At 45.3% G+C, this 22019-nt stretch overlaps 1 protein-coding gene across 1 annotated transcript; it reads right to left on the bottom strand.

Moving 5' to 3' along the window:
* Positions 1-43: 43 nt before the first annotated feature.
* LOC129854493 (proline-serine-threonine phosphatase-interacting protein 1-like) lies at positions 44-20029 on the bottom strand. Its single transcript, XM_055921590.1, has 14 exons — positions 19698-20029; positions 18635-18735; positions 18404-18478; positions 14289-14323; positions 14104-14210; positions 13934-13996; positions 11111-11209; positions 7563-7608; positions 7275-7354; positions 3510-3608; positions 3188-3284; positions 2860-2956; positions 2382-2613; positions 44-2016 (listed from the first exon to the last, which is right to left on the bottom strand). The coding sequence occupies exons 1-14, from the start codon at positions 19728-19730 to the stop codon at positions 1885-1887; spliced, it is 1296 nt and encodes a 431-aa protein (XP_055777565.1). The 5' UTR covers positions 19731-20029; the 3' UTR covers positions 44-1884.
* Between the last annotated feature and the right edge of the window lie 1990 nt (positions 20030-22019).

Here is a 22019-nt window from a genome sequence, read left to right as displayed (position 1 = left end):
AAGCACCACTTTTCAATGTATCAAAACTAAGGAAACTTCAAAGTAAACAAGACATATTTTATTAATCAAATATCACATCAAATACAGTACAGCTGTTGGTCTTGATTCAGATACTCTTCTACTTTCTCTTGTAGATCACTTCTCAGGTTGGTGTAGACCAGTGCAGTTATTTTATCCTCACACATATTTACAATTGATACAGTTTAAAGTTTGATTAGTTTTCTGTATGGTATCTGAGATTCCCTACAGTGTTGTGAAAAAGTATTTGCCCACTTTCTGATTATTACTTTTTCATATTTTTGATACTGAATGTTTTCAGATCTTCAACCAAAACCTAATATTAGATTAAAGGGCCGGAGTTTACAAATGACAACAAATTAGTATTTATTTTACTTATTTCATGAATAAAGTTATACAACACCCAATTCCCCTGTGTGAAAAAGTAATTGCCCCCCAACGCTCAGTAACTGTTTGTGCCACCTGTAGCTGCAATGACTGCAACCAAATGCTTCTTGTAGTTGATCAGTCTCACATCACTGTGGAGGAATGTTGGCCCACTCTTGCAAGCAGTACTGCTTTAACTCAGTGACATTTGTGGGTTTTCAAGCATGAACTGCTTGTTTCAAGTCCTGCCACAATATCAAAATTGGGATTAGGTCTGGACTTTGACTAGGCCATTCCAAAACAAAAAAAAAATGGGGTCTATATCATCCAAAAAGTTGATTCAAGTTTGCCAAAAAGCACATGCATGATCATCAAGACTCTTGAATGTTCTATGGACAGATGAGTCAAAAGTATAACTTTTTGGATGACATGGGTTCCATTGTGTCTAGTGAAATCCAAACACTGCATTCTACAGTAAGAGCCTTATACCCACGGTCAAATATGGTGGTAGTGTGATGGTTTGGGGATGCTTTGCTGCCTCAGGACCTGGACGAGTTGACTTAATAGAAGGAACCATGAATTCTGGTCTGTATCAGAATTCTACAGGAGAATGTCAGGCCATCCGTCTGTGAGCTGCATCTAGGTTATGCAGCAAGACAATGATCCAAAACACAAGTCTACATGAAAAGAGCTAAAAAGCAACAAATGTGTTTTGGAATGACCTCGTCAAAGTCCAGATCTAATCCCAATTGAGATGATGTGGCAGGTCTTGAAACGAGAAGTTCATGCTTGAAAACCCACACGTCTGTGAGCTAAAGCAGTTCTGCATGGAAGAGTGGGACAAAATTCCTCCACAGCGATGTGAGAGACTGATCAACAACTACAGGAAGCATTTGGTTGCAGTCATTGCAGCTAAAGGTGGCACAACCAGTTATTGAGTGTAAGGGGGCAATTACTTTTTCACACAGGGGGATTGGGTGTTGCATAAATTTGTTTATGAAATAAATGAAATAAGTATACAATTGTTGTGTTATTTGTTCCTTTAGGTTCCCTTTATCTATTATTTGGTTTTGGTTGAAGATCTGATAAAATTCAGAATAAAACATTTGCAAAAGTAGAGAAAATTTGAAAGGGGGCGAATAGTTTTTCACAGAACTGTATGTATGCAGTAGGCCTGTTGGGTGAAAAGCCTGACATTCTCTGGTGCAGCATAGCCTAATAGTTATTAGGAAACACACAGTTATGTTCCAAGTCAGTTCAGTGAGTCATCTCTACTGCTGGAGAATCTATTACTCTGAAGTCTTGAACGAAGGATCAGAACATCTGAGTAAGAAGCAGAAAGGGGGTCCACATAGTAAGGTTTTGAAGACTACAGTATGTATGGGTGATTGTGCATGAGTATGTGTGTGAGTATGTGTGTGTGAATCCGTGTACCTGTGTACATGAGTGTGTGCGTGTGTGTATGTCCATGTACATGCATGAATGTGTGTGTGACTCTGTCTAAACTTTGGCCAGGTAGGAGCCAGGTACCAGCCCAACCTGTCCGTTTCTCTCCACTGTCCACCAGCCGTCTTCACTCTGTTCTATCACCAACACCACATCCCCTTTAGACACTGACAGCTCATCTGGGTCCTGGGAGCACAGGGAACACATTGTTCGTAATAGAAGTATGAGGCTTTGAATTACTGTACATACATACAGTATAATACAGATCAGTGGAAACGTTTATGTAAACATGATCCATCAATATCTCAACTAGTTATATTTCATGTCAGATGCATCACAGAGTTTTGTAATGACGTCTGTAACTTGACACATGTAACAATGTGTGCAGGTTTCACCTGTAACTTGACACCTGTAACCGTGTGTGCAGGTTTCACCTGTAACTTGACACCTGTAACCGTGTGTGCAGGTTTCACCTGTAACTTGACACCTGTAACCGTGTGTGCAGGTTTCACCTGTAACTTGACACCTGTAACCATGTGTGCAGGTTTCACCTGTGCAGAGTAGTCATAGAACACCATGAAGGTATCATCATCATCATCCTCATTGGTTGTCACTGCAGGCAGGGCCGCTGCAGCTGCAGACTGGAAGCCAGGTATGGATGCATACACTCCATCTGAACTCTCAGGCACTGTTTGACCAACAGGTGGCGCCGCTGGCTCGGAAGTTGAACCCTCACTGATACTCATCTTTGAACCAGAGTTTCGTGGCAGAATATTGGAGAATCTGCAAAAATATTTTTCATGTCACATTCTCAAATATATATGAATGTGTTGATGTATAGCTATGAGAATGTAGTGATACAATGTCCATATTAGAATTCCTATGCATTCAACTGTTATTCCAGTGTTACAAAGTGATAGAGCTTGTTTCGCAGAAACACTATGGGGTGGTTTCCTGGACACAATTTAGCCTACTCCTCGATTGTCTTCAGGAAACTGCCCCTACGAGTCCCAAGTTCTGCCAGCTGACCTTTTCCTGACCCCTCCCCCTCCAAAGCGAGCGCTGCCGTTGTTGTCGCCCATTGGCGATGGCTCCCTCTCATAATAGTTCTCAAACACAACGGGGTCTAGAGAGAAGAGGATGGAAGTCCACAGAAATGAAGCATAGCCAATAGAGGTGTATTGCATATAATATTTCAAATGGCAAATGTTATTCAGAGGAACTGTTACACTTGAAAAGCAGAGACACACACAGTACAAACCTGTTACAATTACTCTAAGAAGTGTTCGCCATTGGTGCCAATGTTGACAGCAACCCTGGCCCTTCACGCTCTGTCCTGTATTCAGTGAGCTCTTACCTGGTGGACTTGAACCTGTTGTCTTCATCTCTATGAAACAGTTGTTATCTGCTGTGATGTCACACGTCTCCAGAATATTCCTCACCTCCTCGTAAAACTGCAAAAAAACATTTCTCATATTCATGCTCAGTCTTCAAAGAAGCTTCATTGATTTAAAATTGTTCTGGTTGACAAATAGGATCCATTTCAGTTGATCACCAGATACATTGCATGTTAGGCAGTGTAGTACTGGTACTAATAGAGTTTAATGTAGACAGCAGTTCATGGACCCATCCATAATCCATTTGCTTATCATCTGAAGTGTGGTCATTGTTGAGCTCACCTCGTCGTCTTTGACACATTGCACAGAGAAGTGATTACAGTGGTCCCAGAGGGCACACCTCAGGATAGTGATGCGGTCCACCTCCTGCTTCTGAAACACCTGTAACAGCAGAGACACACATACAGTACAAACCCTTAATCATCTATCCCTACATATACACACTGAACAAAAATATAAATGTAACGTAAAGTGTTGGTCCCATGTTACATGAGATCCCAGAAATGTTCCATACACACAAAAAAACGTATTTCTCTCAAATTTTGAGCACAAATTTGTTAACATCCCTGTTAGTGAGCATTTCTGCTTTGCCAAGATAATCCATCCACCTGACAGGTGTGGCATATCAAGAAGCTGATTAAACAGCATGCTCATTACATAGGTGCACCTTGTGCTGGGGACAATAAAAGGCCACTCTAAAATGTGTAGTTTTGTCACACAACACAATGCCACAGATGTCTCAAGTTTTGAGGGAGCGTGCAATTGGCATGCTGACTGCAGGAATGTCCACCAGAACTGTTACCAGAAAAGTGAATGTTCATTTATCTATCGTAAGCCACCTCCAACGTCGTTTTAGAGAACTAGGCAGTACGTCCAACCGGCCTCACAACTGCAGACAATGTGTATGTTGTCATGAGGGTTTGCTGATATCAACGTTGTGAACAGAGTGCCTCATGGTGGCGGTGGAGTTATGGTACGGGCAGGAATAAGCTAAAGACAATTTGAAAGGAAAAAAAATACCATGATGAGATCCTGAGGCCCATTTTTTTTAAAGATATCTGTGACCAACAGATGCATATCTGTATTCGCAGTCATTTGAAATCCATAGATTAGTGCCTAATAAATGTATTTAAATTGACTGATTTCCTTATATGAACTGTAACTCAGTAAAATAAATGAAATTGTTGCATGTTATGTTTATATTTTTGTTAAGTATACAATCTGTCTCAAAAGCGACTGCATACATTAAGGAGGCTAACCAGGCGTAACCAGGCTCTAAATAGCTTCACAAGCTACTGTAATAGCTGAATCATCAGGCCTACCTGCTCAATCGGTAACATTCAATTTTGTGCTTTGAGAGGTATAGACTACACTGTTAGAACAAAAAGGTGCTATCTAGAACCTAAAAGGGTTCTTCAGCTGACCAGAGTTTGCTTTGCATGTTTTATGTTTTGGTTGGTCAGGGTGTAATCTGTGTGGGCATTCTAAATGTCTTGGGGGGGGGGGGGCACATGGGGAGTGTGGCGAAGCCAGGTAAGAGACCTGCGCCAACTCCCCGTGCTTACTATGGAGAGAGAGAGCTTCATACTGGTCAGGCACCGTGTTATGCGGTAGAACGTGTCTCCAGTATGCCTGCTTAGCCCGGTGCGCTACATCCCAGCTCCCCGCATCTGCCGAGCTAGGGTGAGGATCCAGCCAGGGAAGATGGTGCCAGCCCTGCTTTCCAGACAGCCAGTGGGTCTCCTCGGTCCAGGATATCCTGCGCCGGCGTTGCGCACTGTGACTCCCGTATGTCTGCACAGCCCAGTGCGTCCTGTGCCTGCGCCCCACACGTGCCAAGCTAGAGTTACCATCCAGCCAGGACGGGTTGTGCAGGCCATTAGCTCGAGACCTCCAGTGCGTCTTCACGGTCCGGTCTATCCAGTACCACCAGTGCCAACACCACGCACCAGGCTTCCTGTGCGTCTCCAGAGCCCTGTAAGCCCTGTTCCTCCTCCCCGCACTCGCCCAGTGGTGCGTGTCCCCAGTCCGGTACCACCAGTGCCAACACCACGCACCAGACTTCCTGTGCGTCTCCAGAGCCCTGTAAGCCCTGTTCCTCCTCCCCGCACTCGCCCAGTGGTGCGTGTCCCCAGTCCGGTACCACCAGTTCCGGCACCACGCACCAGGCTTACTGTGCGTATCCAGGGTCCAGTATGCCCTGTTCCTGCTCCCCGCACTCACCCAGTGGTGCGTGTTCCCAGCCCGGTACCACCAGTTCCGGCACCACGCACCAGGCCTACTGTGCGCCTCCAGGGTCCAGTATGCCCTGTTCCTGCTCCCCGCACTCGCCCAGTGGTGCGTGTCCCCAGCCCGGTACCACCAGTTCCGGCACCACGCACCAGGCCTACAGTGCGCCTCGGCAAGCCTGAGCTGCCCGTCTGCCCAGCGCCGTCTGAGCTGCCCGTCTGTCCAGCGCCGTCTGAGCTGCACGTCTGCCCAGCGCCGTCTGAGCCGCCCGTCTGCCCAGAGCCGTCTGAGCCGCCCGTCTGTCCTGAGCCGCTAGAGCCGCCCGTCTGTCCTGAGCCGCTAGAGCTGCCCGTCTGTCCTGAGCAGCTAGAGCCGTCCGCTAGTCAGGAGCCGCCAGAGCCGCCCGCCAGTCAGGAGCTGCCAGAGCACCCCGCCAGTCAGGAGCCGTCAGGAGCCGCCAGAGCTGCCCGCCAGTCAGGAGCCGCCAGAGCCGCCCGCCAGTCAGGAGCTGCCCTTCAGTCATGAGCTACCCCTCAGTCATGAGCTACCCCTCAGTCATGAGCTACCCCTCAGTCATGAGCTACCCTTCAGTCATGAGCTGCCCCTCAGTCATGAGCTACCCCTCAGTCATGAGCTACCCCTCAGTCATGAGCTGCCCTTCAGTCCTGAGCTGCCCCTCAGTCCGGAGCTGCCCCTCAGTCCGGAGCTGCCCCTCAGTCCGGAGCTGCCCTTCAATCCGGAGCTGCCCTTCAGTCCGGAGCTGCCCTTCAATCCTGAGCTGCCCCTCAGTCCGGAGCTGCCCTTCAATCCGGAGCTGCCCTTCAGTCCTGAGCTGCCCCTCAGTCCGGAGCTGCCCCTCAGTCCGGAGCTGCCCCTCAGTCCGGAGCTGCCCCTCAGTCCAGAGGCGCCCCTCAGTGGAGTGGGTTCATTTAGGAGGGTCGCCGTTCCTAGGAGGCCACGGAAGCGGGGATTGACTATGGTGGAGTGGGGGCCACGTCCAGCGCCAGAGCCGCCACCGCGGATAGATGCCCACCCAGACCCTCCCCTATAGGTTCAGGTTTTGCGGCCGGAGTCCGCACCTTGGGGGTGGGGGTACTGTCACGCCCTGACCAGAGTTTGCTTTGTATGTTTATGTTTTGGTTGGTCAGGGTGTAATCTGTGTGGGCATTCTATGTTGTATGTCTGGTTTGTATATTTCTATGTGTTTGGCCTGAAATGGTTCTCAATCAGAGACAGGTGTTTTGCGTTGTCTCTGATTGGGAACCATATTTAGGTAGCCTGTTTTGTATTGTGGGTTGTGGGTTATTGTCATGTTATGTTGCATGTTAGCACATTGTTTATATAGCGGTCACGTTCGTCTTATTCGTTTTGTTTTGTAAGTTTGTTTAAGTGTTCTTCATTAAATATTGAAGAATGTATTCAAACCACGCTGCGCTTTGGTCCGCTTCTTACGACGATCGTGACACATAGGATAACCTTTTTTGGTTCCGTGTAGAACTTTCTGAGTAAAGGGTTCTACATGGAACCAAAAAGGGTTCTACCTAGAACCAAAAAGGCATCTTCAAAGGGTTCTCCTACGGGGAAAGCCGAAGAACCCTTTTAGGTTCTAGATAGCACCTTTTTGTTCTAACAGTGTACTCTATTCTGGATGTATGTACATAAGCCACAGGGGGGTATTATACTGAGAAATATAGGCCTACTCAGACATACTGCGGAAGGGGGTGTGGTGTGCTATGGTGTGAGGTCTTATTAGGGCTAGTAACAGTTGTGGGTGGGTGCAATGTGAAAAGTTGTTGCTGTGTAACAGAGAGCTCTAACCTCACATGTGCCCTTGTGTGTTCCCTCCCAGTCCTGACGAACTCTCTCCAGCTGCTCTACATTCAACATGTATTGTTTCTCTGTACAGGTGGAGCACAATATAGGTTAGGGAATACTTTACTAAAGCAGTCTTCTTTACTTGGATTACAATAATAAATACATGTTTTTTAAATAATCAGATCAATGATAATATATTTGTAATGGATTTACAGATTCATTGATTCATTCATCCATTGATATTATCACCAACAAAGAAAAGTACAGTATATTGTATGGTATGATTCAGACCTGCTTCAGTGACGGCTTGTCTGCATTGCTTGGCCTTGTGTTGTACCTGAAAAAGACAGCAGTAGAGGAACTGGTCATGCTCTGAATCAAAACGTGACTGCTAAACAAAAAAATAGAAGAGACAGTTCTCCTTTAGAAGAAAATATCAGGATGTGTTCTCTTTACTCTCCAGACTCTCTGTTCCTCTACAAACCTCCATTTTCAGAACGCACACAGAACAAACCTTTCTAATAAATAGATAACTCAATTCCAGGAATTGCCATCATTTCATTGACATTCAATTGTAAATGCCTTGCATTATAACCAACTCATAGACTCACAGAACCAGTCTAGTTTACAAAAAAAGAAGAAAAAAAGAGGTGTAAACTGCTCGCTGGTCGTGGTGAATAAAGTAACACTTCCTATTATTTCAGTGCATGTTTCTGCAAAAGGTGGATGAACTGTTGGGCAAAAGACAAAAGTGGGTAGATTGCGTTTATTTGCGTTTTCCTCCACTATACCACTGTTTTACTTGTAGTAGGAAAACAGTAACAAAGGGAACTGTTTCATAGCCTTCTCTGATACTGAGAAATTGAGTTGGAGTAGCACAACAATAACTATAACTAAGTATTCAGACTTTTGCACATGTTGTTACGTTACAGCCTTATTCTAAAATGGATTCTACACACAATACCCCATAATGACAAAGCAAAACAGTTTTTTTCACTCTTTTTTGCAAATTTATAAAAAATAACATTACTATTCAGACCCTTTACTCAGGACTTTGTTGCAGCACCTTTGGTAGTGATCACAGACTCAGACTCTTCTTGGGTATGACTCTACAAGCTTGGCACACCTGTATTTGGGGAGTTTCTCCCATTCTTCTCTGCAGATCCTTTCAAGCTCTGTCAGGTTGGATGGGGAGCGTCGCTGTACAGCTATTTCCAGGTCTCTCCAAAGATGTTCGATTGGGTTCAAGGCCGGGCTCTGCCTGGGCCCACTCAAGGACATTCAGAGACTTGTCCCGAAGCCACTCCTGCATTATCTTGGCTTTGGGCTTAGGGTTGTCCTGTTCGATGGTGAACCTTTGCCCCAGTTTGAGGTCCTGAGCACTCTAGGGCAGGTTATCATCAAGTATCTCTCTGTACTTTGCGCCGTTCATCTTTCCCTCGATCCTGACTAGTCTCCCAGTCCCTGCCGCTGAAAAACATCCCCACAGCATGATGCTGCCACCACCCTGCTTCATTGTAGGGATGGTGCCAGGATTCCTCCAGATGTGACGCTTGGCATTCAGGCCAAAGAGTTCAATCTTGGTTTCATCAGACCAGAGAATCTTGTTGAATCTTGTTTTTCATGGTCTGAGAGTCCTTTAGGTGGCTTTTTGCAAACTCCAAGTGGGCTGTCGTGTGCCTTTTACTGAGGAGTGGCGTCCGTCTGGGCATTCTACCATAAAGGCCTGCTTGGTGGAGTGCTACAGCGCTGGTTGTCCTTCTGGAAGGTTCTCCCATCTCCACAGAGGAACTCTGGAGCTCTGTCAGCGTGACCATCGGGTTCTTGGTCACCTTCCGGACCAAGGCCTTTCTCCCCCGATTGCTCAGTTTGACTGGGCGGCCAGCTCTAGGAAGAGTCTTGGTGGTTCCAAACTTCTTCCATTTAAGAATGATGGAAGCCACTGTGTTCTTGGGGACCGTCAATGCTGCAGAATTGTTTTTGTACCCTTCCCCAGATCTGTGCCTCGACACAATCCTGTCTCAGAGCTCTAAGGAAAATTCCTTCGACCTCATGGCTTGGTTTTTGCTCTGACATACACTGTCAACTGAGGGACCTTATATAGACAGGTGTGTGCCTTTCCAAATCATGTCAAATCAATCAGTTGAATTTACCACAGGTGAACGCCAATCTAGTTGTAGGAACATCTCAATGGATGATCAATGGAAACATGATGCACTTGAGCTCAATTTCGAGTCTCATAGCAAAGGGTCTGAATACTTATGTAAATAAGGTATTTCTATTTTTATTTTTAACACATTTGCAAACATTTTATGAAAACCTGTTTTCGCTTTGTCATTATGGGTTATTGTGTAGAGACTGATGAGTAAAAAAATATAATTTAATCAATTTTAGAATAAGGCTGTAACGTAACTAAATGTGGAAAAAGTGAAGGGGTCTGAATACTTTCTGAATGCACTGAATAACTAGGTGTATTACATGTATATAATTGCAGGGTTGGCAGTGGTGTTACCTTCTCAGACTGGTTTGGTGTTGTGGCTGTGTGTGTGTAATTCCAGGTATGGGGGATTACAATACTTTCTCAGACTGCTTGGGGGCTGTGTGTTTGTATAGTTCCAGGGTTTGGGGAGGTGGTGTTACCTTCTCAGACTGCTTGGAGGCTGTGTGTTTGTATAGTTCCAGGTTTTGGGGAGGTGGTGTTACCTTCTCAGACTGCTTGGAGGCTGTGTGTTTGTATAGTTCCAGGGTTTGGGGAGGTGGTGTTACCTTCTCAGACTGCTTGGAGGCTGTGTGTTTGTATAGTTCCAGGGTTTGGGGAGGTGGTATTACCTTCTCAGACTGCTTGGAGGCTGTGTGTTTGTATAGTTCCAGGTTTTGGGGAGGTGGTGTTACCTTCTCAGACTGGTTTGGTGTTGTGGCTGTGTGTGTGTAATTCCAGGTATGGGGGATTACAATACTTTCTCAGACTGCTTGGGGGCTGTGTGTTTGTATAGTTCCAGGGTTTGGGGAGGTGGTGTTACCTTCTCAGACTGCTTGGAGGCTGTGTGTTTGTATAGTTCCAGGTTTTGGGGAGGTGGTGTTACCTTCTCAGACTGCTTGGAGGCTGTGTGTTTGTATAGTTCCAGGGTTTGGGGAGGTGGTGTTACCTTCTCAGACTGCTTGGAGGCTGTGTGTTTGTATAGTTCCAGGGTTTGGGGAGGTGGTATTACCTTCTCAGACTGCTTGGAGGCTGTGTGTTTGTATAGTTCCAGGTTTTGGGGAGGTGGTGTTACCTTCTCAGACTGCTTGGAGGCTGTGTGTTTGTATAGTTCCAGGGTTTGGGGAGGTGGTGTTACCTTCTCAGACTGCTTGGAGGCTGTGTGTTTGTATAGTTCCAGGGTTTGGGGAGGTGGTGTTACCTTCTCAGACTGCTTGGGGGCTGTGTGTTTGTATAGTTCCAGGGTTTGGGGAGGTGGTGTTACCTTCTCAGACTGCTTGGAGGCTGTGTGTTTGTATAGTTCCAGGGTTTGGGGAGGTGGTATTACCTTCTCAGACTGCTTGGAGGCTGTGTGTTTGTATAGTTCCAGGGTTTGGGGAGGTGGTGTTACCTTCTCAGACTGCTTGGAGGCTGTGTGTTTGTATAGTTCCAGGGTTTGGGGAGGTGGTGTTACCTTCTCAGACTGCTTGGAGGCTGTGTGTTTGTATAGTTCCAGGGTTTGGGGAGGTGGTGTTACCTTCTCAGACTGCTTGGAGGCTGTGTGTTTGTATAGTTCCAGGGTTTGGGGAGGTGGTGTTACCTTCTCAGACTGCTTGGGGGCTGTGTGTTTGTATAGTTCCAGGGTTTGGGGAGGTGGTCTTACCTTCTCAGACTGTTTTGGTGTTGTGGCTGTGGTGCTCCTGTCAGCAAGCTGCTCTGCCTCGTCTGCTTCTTTACATTTCTGCTCATAGGACTTCTTAGACTGGAGATGGACAGAAGAGACATTCAGGGAATCATCATTGAAGCAGCCACAGTGGTCTGTGGTGTCATGTTTTATGTAACAATCAATAAAACCTGTAGCAAATTTGAATCTCTGTTAAACTGTATGCAACTGTATGCAATGTCAAAATGGCGAATGGTGCAGTCCTCACTTCGCAGTTTAAGCAAACATTTAGCTCAATATGTATTTCTGGCTTCAGATTGGTTGTTTCTTGTACAGGATAATCAGTCTTCACCGCTTTAGCTCCATTTATGCCACTCTGCCATTGGCTCTTGTCACTTGTCTCACCACAGAGTAGCCTAATGATGTAGCTTATCTATTCGGTATGTAAATGCTTGCATAGAGAATAGGGTTATACAGTGCCTTCGGAAAGTATTCAGACCCCTTGACTTTTTCAACATTTTGTTGCGTTACATCCTTATTCTAAAATCGATTAAATAAAAAATTATATCCTCAGCAATCTACACACAATACCCCATAATTACAAAGTGAAATCATGTTTGTAGATTTTTTTGCAAATGTATTAAAATATAAAACAGTATTCAGACGCTTTGCTATGAAACTTGAAATTGAGCTCAGGTGCATCCTGTTTCCACTGATCATCTTTGAGATGTTTCTACCACTTGATTGGAGTCCACCTGTAGTACATTCAATTGATTGGATATGAGTTGTAAAGGCACACACCTGTCAAATAAGGTCCTACAGTTGACAGTGTATGTCAGAGCAAAAACCAAGCCATGAGGTTGAAGTAATTGTCTGTAGAGTTCTGAGACAGGCACAGATCTGGGGAAGGGTACAAAAACATTTCTGCAACATTGAAGGTCCCCAAGAACAAAGTGGTCTCCACTATTCTTAAATGGAAGAAGTTTGACACTAAGACTCTTCATAGAGCTGGCCGCCCAGCCAATCGGGGGAGAAAGGCCTTGATGAAAACCTGCTCCAGAGTGCTCAGGACCTTAGACTGGGGTGAAGGTTCACCTTCCAACAAGACCCTAACGACCCTAAGCACACAGCCAAGACAACGCAGGAGTGGCTTTGGGACAAGTCTCTGAATGTCCTTGAGTGGCCCAGCCAGAGCCCGGACATGAACCCGATCGAACATCTCTGGAGACACCTGAAAATAGCTGTGCAGGGACTGCGGTTGAAAATTAGCCGGCTGGCTAAAACCGGCACTTTTACTGAAACCTTGATTAATGTGCACTGTCCCTGTAAAAATAAACAAACTTAAACTCAAACTCCCCATCCAACCTGATAGAGCTTGAGAGGATCTGCTGAGAAGAATGGGAGAAACTCCCCGAATACAGGTGTGCCAAGCGTCATACCCAAGAATACGCAAAGCTGTAATCGCTGCCAAAGGTTCTTCAAGTAAAGGGTCTAAATACTTATGTGAATGTAATATTTCAGTTTTTAATTTTTAATACATTTGCAAAAATGTGTAAAAAACTTTTATTTCTTTGTCATTATGGGGTATTGTGTGTAGATTGATGAGGGAAAGAAAACAATTTAATCAATTTTAGAAGTCAAGGGGTCTGAATACTTTCCGAAGGTACTGTATACAGGATGTTATGATACTGTAATGATACTCACGAAAATAGGCCCAAGTTTATGTATATTTGAGCAATAAGGCCCGAGGAGATGTGATATGTGGACATTATACCACAGCTAAGGACTGTTCTTACCCTCTACACAACGCGGAGTGCCTGGAATACAGCCCCTTAACTGTGATATATTGACCATATACCACAAACCCCCGAGGTGCGTCAGTAGTATTTTATAAACTGGTTACCAACGTAATTAGACCGCAAAAAATACATGTTTTTGTCATACCCGTAGTATACGGTTTGATATACCAGCCATCAGGGCTCAAATCACCCGGTTTATAATTGAGCATAAATCATGGGACTATGAGAGGTGAGATCCGTATTGATGCAGACCAAAATGTTCATTTTCAAGGCCTGTGTTATCCTACCAGTTCCCCACTATAATATGGCCAAAGTCTGTGGTTGGTGTGTGGGTGTGTGTGTTTATACTTTGTTTCCTACCCTCTTCCTCTTGCAGAATTGCACTGTGATGTATGTTCTCTCTTGGGTAGCTCACCCATCTCTGAGAGGTAGCTAGGTCTACTGGGTGTAATGTCAGCCTTCCTCTTTTCTGGGTATGAACTCTTACACTGCGCTCTTAAAAAGGGTTCTTTGGCTGTCCCCGTAGGAGAACCCTTTTTAGTTCCAGCTAGAACCCTTTTGGTTTTCAGATGGAATCCTTTTGGGTTCAATGTAGAACACTCTGTGGAAAGGGTTCTACATGGAAACCAAAAGGGTTCTACCAGGAACCAATAGGGTTCTTCAAAGGATTCTCATTTTACATTTAAGTCATTTAGCAGCCGCTCTTATTCAGTGACTTATAGGAGCAATTATGGTTAAGTGCTTTGCTCAAGGGCACGTAGGCAGATTTTTCACCTAGTCTGCTCTGAGATTCAAACCACTGACCTTTCAGTTACTGGCCCAATGCTCTTAAATGCTCGACTACCTGCCACCTGTCTCCTATGGGGACATCCTAAGCAACCTTAAATTCTAGATACCTTTTTTTCTAAGCGTGTGGATAAAGTCCCACTTTCAGACTGTTCTATAACCCTCTGTGTATGTAGCTCTATACTTAAGCTGACTTACTAAGTAAGCATGTAATTCCCTGAGTAAATAGTATGCCTACCTCCATGGTCTTCTTGTATAAGGACACCTTCATCTTCTGAACTTTCTCCATAATCCCCTCAAACTGAACGAGGATAAACAACATGGTTGAAATTTACTGGCACCTCATAAATACAGCTTTTCAAAATGTATTTTCAAAATGAAATAAGCACTCAATAACACATTTCAAACCGTTCTCCTCTGTTCTTTCTGCCGCTCTCTGAATATTTCCATCTTCTTGATCTCTTCCCGTAACATTCCGGATAGCTGGATATGCAGATTCCCGATGTTTTCAATTTCTGTCAAAGAAAACTGTTATTTTAGTAAACTGTCATTGGGCTTTGTTGTGAGAGATGCAGTAGACAGGATAAACTTACGTGTTTTAAGTTGATCAAAGGAGGCTTTCAGAGTGCTGAAAAAATAGGAATGATGCATTTATCAATAACAGGTAGTGTAGCATACTAAATACTAGTTAAACTCAGTATGCATAAACAGATTGCCAAATCACTGCATTCAACTGTATCTAGATATCAATGACTTGTCATGGTTCCACCTGTCACCAGAGGGCAGCAGAGACCGTCCTAGAGACATTAACGACACTCTGGTGTGTCCAATTTATTCATTATGATTTCCCTGTTAAAAGAGGTATGTTTTCTGTTGTCCTTTGCAGAAGCTTGAATTGTTTACTGTGTGCGTTCGTTTCCTGAGTGAGTTTTTGAGACTTAGTGTTTTTTGTTTTTTCATGTGTACTGTGATCCTGCAGCTACCGTTTCTCAGTAAAGTAAAGTATGTTTATCCTTAACCACTGATTCCTCATTTGGTCTCTTCTCTGCACCTGGGTCCAACCTTACCACGTCACAGCAAGCTTCTGCACCAAACATGGACCCAGCAGAGATCAGTTAGATCAAGAATGTTGTAACCCACCAAGGAGCACTGCTGGGGCCGCAGCAAGAACAACTCTCCCAAATATCAGAGACCCTCCGGGCACTTACCAACTCCCTCCAACCACAGTCCAACCTCAACCCAAGAGGGGCCAATGTCCAAGTCTCATCGCCCAGTGCTGCAGATGTCGCCGTAGTTCCTCCAGGGAACCTGCACCGGGAACCCAAGATCCCAGCCCCCGAGCGGTATGACGGCCACCCGGGAGGATGCAAGGGGTTCCTTCCTCATTCAGTGTTCTCTGGTGTTCGAGCTACACTCCTCCTCGTTCCACACCGATCGACCATGATCGCCTACATCATCTCTCTACTCTCGGGCAATGCCCTGGCGTGGGCAATGGCGGTGTGGGAACAGCAGCCACCATCCTGCAGCTCCATATAAGCCTTCATCACTGAGTTACAAGTCTTCGACCACCCAGTCGGCGGAAGAGAAGCGGCCAGCCGACTGTTCAACATCTGCCAAGGGGCCAGACCAGTTGCTGACTTCGCCATTGAGTTCCACAACCTCGCCTCCGAGAGTGTGTGGAATACGGAGGTCCTGGAAACTGCTTTCCACCAGGGTGTGTCTAACTCCAAGGATGAACTGGCCTCTCGGGAACTGGGAGAGGACCTTGAGTCCCTGATAATGCTGGCAATCAGGATCGACAACCGCCTCGAATGCATGAGACAGCGCCTTTTTGACTCCACCCCAGTATCTCGGTTTCCTGAGCACCTTAAGCCCCCCAAACCCAGAACGGAGGAGCCCATGCAGCTGGAACCCACACGTCTGAGTCCACAGGTGCGTGACAGGCGCATTCGCGACGGCTCTACTGCGCGACGCCTCTACTGCGGAGGTCTCGGCCATCTCCGTGCTACATGTCCAGAGCTGATGGGAAACGCCAGGGCTTGCCAGGACAACGGGAGACCCTGACGAGCTGTGCAGCTACCTCTCAGTCACCGTCTGTCACTACTCGCAACCCTCCACTGGGACAACCGTCAGCACCAGATTCAAGCCTTCGTGGACTCCGGGACCACAGATAATTTTATTGATCAGGACTTCATCAGATAATTACCAATCACCTGCGTGAAGTGTCCCATCCCTCTGCAGATTCAAGCCCTCGATAGATGGCCCATTTGCTCCGGTCAGGTGGAATATCAGACCAAGGCCATCCTACTGCAGGCTTGGGTGAAACACTCAGAGACTCTTAGTTTTTTTTGATCACTGCTCCCGAGAACCCCCTTATCCTAGGGTACCCCTGGCTAGAACTACATAACCCACTATTCTCCTGGTCCATGGGACACCTACTAGACTGGGGTAAGGACTGCCAGACTAAATGTCTAAGACCTCCACCAAGAGCCTCGCCATGTCCTCCTGCATCCATTGAAGTCCAAGACTTCTCCACTCTCCCTCCTGAATACTTCGACCTCCCGGAGGCCTGCAGTAAGAGGCAAGCCGCCACCCTTCTTCCAGATCGTTCATATGACTGCCATAGAACTCCTACCCAGCTCCGCACCTACCTAGGGACGTCTGTACTATCTCTCAACCCCTGAAGCAGCAGTCATGGACAATTACATCCGGGAGTCGCTGGAGGCAGGTTTCATTAGCCCCTCTACATCCCTAGCTGTTGCAGGCTTCTTTGTGGGTAAGAAGGATGGAGTCCTGCGTCCTTGCATCGATTACAGAGGGCTGAACTGGATTACGATCAAGAATCGTTACCCCCTACCCCTGATGTCCACCGTCTTGGAGTTGGCCCAATTCTTCACCAAACTGGACCTCCACAACTCTTAAAATCTGGTGAGAATCAGGGAGATGAGTGGAAAACTGCCTTTAACACCCCTAGTGGACACTGTGAGTATTTAATCATGCCCTTCGAATTATCGAACTCACCGGCAGTCTTTCAAGCATTGATCAATGACACTCGAATTGGTTTCTCTTTGTTTACCTCAACAACATTCTGATCTTCTCCAAAACCTTTCCAGAACACATACTGCACGTCCCCAAGTCCTGATATGCCTCCTGCAGAGCCAACTATATGTTAAGATAGAGAAGTGTGAGTTCCACGTATCCCAAGTGTCCTTCCTGGATCACATTATCTCTACCACAGGCATCCAAATGGACCCCAAAAAGGTTGAGGCGGTCGCCGACTGGCCCCGTCCCACCTCACTCAACCAGGTCCAGCGGTTCCTCGGGTTAAACAATTTTTACAGGCGTTTTATATGCAACTTTGGTGCAGTGGCAGCGCCTCTCACGGTCCTAACCCGCATGTCAATTTGCCCAGTGTCGTCCGGGTTTGGCCGGGGTAGGCCGTCATTATAAATAAGAATTTGTTCTTAACTGACTTGCCTAGTTAAATAAAGGTTACATCATTTTTTTAAAGTCCCAGACCAGTTTTGCTAGACTCCCGAGGTTGACAGGGCATTCATAGAGCTCAAGGGATGTTTCACCTCTGGACCCATCCTCGTTCCTCCTGATCCTACTGGCCCTTTGTGGTAGAAGTGGACGCCTCGGACACCGGAGCAGGGGTGGTCCTTTCACAGCAGAACGAAGAGGACAAGAAACTGCACCCATGCGCCTTTCTCTCCAAGTGGTTCTCGCCAGCGGAACGCAACTACGATGTAGGCAACTGTGAGCTCTTGGCAGTTAAGTGGGCCCTTAAGAACTTGGTCTCCATTCAAGAGGTTGAACGCTCGCCAGGCTAGGTGGGCTCTGTTTTTTAATAGGTTTGATTTCACACTAGCCTATCGCCCGGGATCCAAGAATCGGAAAGCAGGCGCCCTGTCCCGCCAACACGATACCTCTAACTAGGAGAGGGACTCCGGGCCCATCATCCCCAGCTCCCGCATTGTGGACTCTGTGATATGGGGTATTGAGACCACGGTCCGACAAGCCCAGACACAAGAACCTGACCCAAGGCGATAATGATTTCCCTGTTAAGAGGTGTGTTTTCTGTTGTCCTTTGCAGAAGCTTGAATTGTTTACTGTGTGCGTTTGTTTCCTGAGTGAGTTTTCAAGTGTACTGTGATCCTGCGGCTACCGTTTCTCAGTAAATTATTATGTTTATCCTTAACCACTGATTCCTTGTCTGGTCTCTTCTCTGTGTCCAACTTTACCATGTCACATGACTGACTTATTAGCAATGGTGTAAAGATTAACTGTGCGAACAGGAAACTGGATTGAGGATGCACACACACACACACATTTTCTCTCTCTCTCTCTGGTGGCAATGATTCCACGAGGGCTAGTATGTGTGACTTAATGGCATTGTGTGCCACTACTGAACCCTGACTCTATCATTTATATTCTAAAAATACCACTATTATTCTATTGACTACCTATTATATTGCCTGTGAAGTGGTTGTGGCATATTAGCAGGCGCGCTACGCCAGGTTATGGCAAATTATTTAAAGGAAAAAAAGAACATTACATTTGATTTTGGCCAACGCCCCCCCCCCCCCCCCCCCACAATGTTATTTGTATCTGTTATGACAGCACTTTGGCTAACTTATGCATAGTAGGTATTATGGAAATTGTCCAAACATATCATCTCTATATATGTACGTAACCAGCCATTTACCTGATCTCTGTCTGTCCCCCAGTTTTACGTGCTATTGTCACCAGATCCTTCCCATACCTCTCTTCTGCCATGGCCCTGTAGACAGACAAACAGGCAGACTTAAAAGTGCTGTGTTTTGTAGAGTGTAGACCAATCTGAGTTGTATGAACATTCCGATTCAGTGAGCAATCACTGCTGACCATCCCTGCATGCATTTTGTATGAAGTTTTAATGACGTCAGAGAAACCCTACCTCATCTTCAGCAGTTCCTCCACATCTTTGCACATCCGCCTGCCATCACATAGTCTCTGAATCAGAACCTCATAGCCCAGATGATTAGTGAAATCAACTCCCTACAGAGAGACAAAGAGATGTGTTGTAATCCAGTTACACAACAATAGTTACAAAATAAACGTTTGACTCAAACTGCCCAGTGGTTTTTCTCTGTATTTAGTGGCACATACTGAAGAGTTAGATTCCACAGAAGTTGGAACTTGTTTAGGGATTGGTTCCCATAGAAGGGGGTCTAGTGTCTTTACAACATGGTATATGAACCTGGTGAAATCCCCAAAGCATTTAAAATTAATATTACGTTTCACTGAAATGTGCATTGCGTCATAAAGTACAAACAGTACAAACAACAGACAATATAGTCAGAGGACTGTCCAGAGGACCATAGAATATTCACTTTGAACAACCTTCAGTTACAGACAGGATAATAGAAACCAATTTAATATGTTCTCTTTCATGTCTGAAGATGACAGGTAGATTATCAACTGTTGCCTTGGATGCAAATCTATCTGGACAATGAGAGGGCTAAATTCATAACCACCGTGAGCAGGAAGGGAGCCATAGCAACCAACGCCTCAGGGAACACCTGTGCAAAAATACTACGATACCTCACAAGTTGAACAGAATATAACAGATTAAAACGTGGAAATTGTGGTGAAAGCACAGTGCATATCCTACAGTGCATATCCTACAGTGCATATCTAAGGGGTTAGCAGTAAGAGTTGAACCCAGACCTTTCCAGCTTTCCCACAGCACCCAGTTCAGTTCCAAATTTCATTGGCATGTTATTACTGTGGACATCATATTCTGACAGACAATTGTCACATTTTAGAAACCTAACACTGTTTGCTTTAAAAGGCTCACTACACTTTCAAGTCTGTAAATGGTTGAGAATGAACAAAATACGAATATTTCTGGATAGAGAGATTTTAAATGAGTTATCAGTAGACGGTCTAGTTATATCTAGTTACACACACCAACGCAGGACATCAAAAGACAATGGTAGCAGACTGAGTGAACTTACCCAAAAGGCATCTTTAAACAGCAAGGGAGTCATTCTGTGTTATACATGTACTTCCTCAAAGTTTAATGTTAATATCCTCTTTATCAACTTTTACAAAAAACATAAACCACTTAAGTTTAACAGATTCCTAATTGAGATAAAAAAAAAGTATATATATATATACAGTACATATATGAAGGACAACTCCAGAATGCCTCAGCTGTTATAACTGCAATATCACTGTTGAACTTGAATGAGGAAGAAGTACCCTGTGATGTCACTATCCACAGACACAGCCTCTTGCTGAGATATGTAGATAACTACAGTTTTGATTATTATTTGAATAATAGATCATATAGAATTTCAGACCTAAAACGGATTCACAGACTATATTGGGCACAGATTGTGCCCTTGTTCATGAAGAAAAGCCATTGGTTTGATTATATCCAGGGTGTATCACATCTGGCCGTGATCGGATTCCCATAGGGTGGCGCACAATTGGCCCAGCGTCGTCCGGGTTTGACCGGGGTAGGCCGCCATTGTAAATAATAATTTGTTCTAAATTAAATGATTTGCCTAGTTAAATAAAGGTTAAAAGAAATCATATCTGTATAAATATAGTTTTTTATTTATGTTTAATAATATGTTTGACATGCCTACACAGTACGTGCTTTCCAATTAACTGCTGCTTGTAAAATCCATCATATCCACTTGTGAACATCAGACAACTAACTGAACTTTAACAGCTAACAAATACTGACCTCTAGTGGTTTACTCAGGGAGATACATAAAACCATCACCTTGAAAGTTGAAACAACATAGCAGCACAACTTTAAACATTAGGCCTACATGTTGTGGTTAAATATTCAAGTTCTTGAAAAGGACCATGCAGGTAAAATGCCATCAAAGGGACGGGAGGTAAACCAAGAGGCAGAATGATGTCGTGTTTCGATCCAAGAATTGAGAGCGTCGATATTTATTTTCTGGTACACATCTGATGTGTATTTTTTTCAACTTGCTAAATAGGTTTAGCCTACGCTCGTACCTATGACAGGATGACTGCGTCATCCTTCAGAATGGACATCCCATGGATTGGACATAGTAAGACATGTATACGTTTGGTACATTTTTCCTTGGCACTGTTTTCAGTGCCGCCACTTGCCCATGAGTATAGGCCTAAGTATCACATTGAGGTACTGGTCCTCATAACTGTTTTTTTTGTTGCATTTATACACTGGAATATGGAACTGCAAATAAACATACTTTATTCAGATTAGGGCTACAATAAATGTATGTTTCACAATATGACCACCAGAGGGAGACACAGACCCTTTCTGCTCTCCTCATGGCACTAAGCATTAACCGACAATAAAATACTGTATAGGTCCACCAAATCCCACAAGACCGAAAATCGACCCAAAACCTAAATCTCAGTTTTATGTCGTAATTGTGCCCTGGGCATGTGTGACTGAGAACATGGTAACACATGGATGAACAAACACATGAAAGCCTATTGATTTTCAGAGTGAGAAAGGATGGCTGTGTGGTGTCTCAGTCTCTCACTGTCCTCCTGATCAATAAGATGTGTGAAAATCCGAAGATTCTCTCTCTCTCTTAGTAGGGGAATCACCTAGTTACTATTATCTACCCAGAGAGAGAGAAACAGGTTACAGAGGGCATTCCCATCAATACAGACAGTTCAGCACTAGAATTATAGCACTCTGTCTGACAAAACGATAGGCCTGAGGTATTGGGCTTGCAAGTTAACATTTTCAACTACTCTGTATTGTTTGTCATCAACTCATTTATTACCAATAATGCCATCGGACCCTAAATAATCCCAAGGGTTTTAGTGATGGAGCTTTGCCCCTTCTCTACACTCTTAGAAAAAAAGGTGCTCTCTAGAACCTTAAAGGGTTATTCGGTTGTCCCCATAGGACAAGGGGGGGAGGGGGCAAAGTAGGGCCTGCGGGCAGTTTCCAGCCCGATGGGCACTGCAATCCAGCCCGCGAGACATTTACAAAAACAAATATGTATATATTTTTTGTCAACATTTTTTCTCCCCAATTTCATGGTATCCAATTGGTAGTTACAGTCTTGTCCCATCGTTGCAACTCCTGTACGGACTCGGGAGAGGCGAAGGTCGAGAGCTGTGCGTCCTCCGAAACACAACCCAACCAAGCCCCACTGCTTCTTGACACACTGCTCGCTTAACCCAGAAGCCAGCCGCACCAAAGTGTCAGAAGAAACACCATACACCTGGCGACCGTGTCAGCGTGCGTGCGCCTGGCCCGCCACAGGAGTCGCTAGTGTGCGGTGGGACAAGGACATCTCGGCCTGCCG

Source organism: Salvelinus fontinalis, chromosome 4, assembly GCF_029448725.1.
Source record: "Salvelinus fontinalis isolate EN_2023a chromosome 4, ASM2944872v1, whole genome shotgun sequence".
Classification (NCBI taxonomy): domain Eukaryota; kingdom Metazoa; phylum Chordata; class Actinopteri; order Salmoniformes; family Salmonidae; genus Salvelinus; species Salvelinus fontinalis.
The sequence above is the reverse complement of the archived record's forward strand: the minus strand, read 5'-3'. Positions and strand labels throughout refer to the sequence as shown.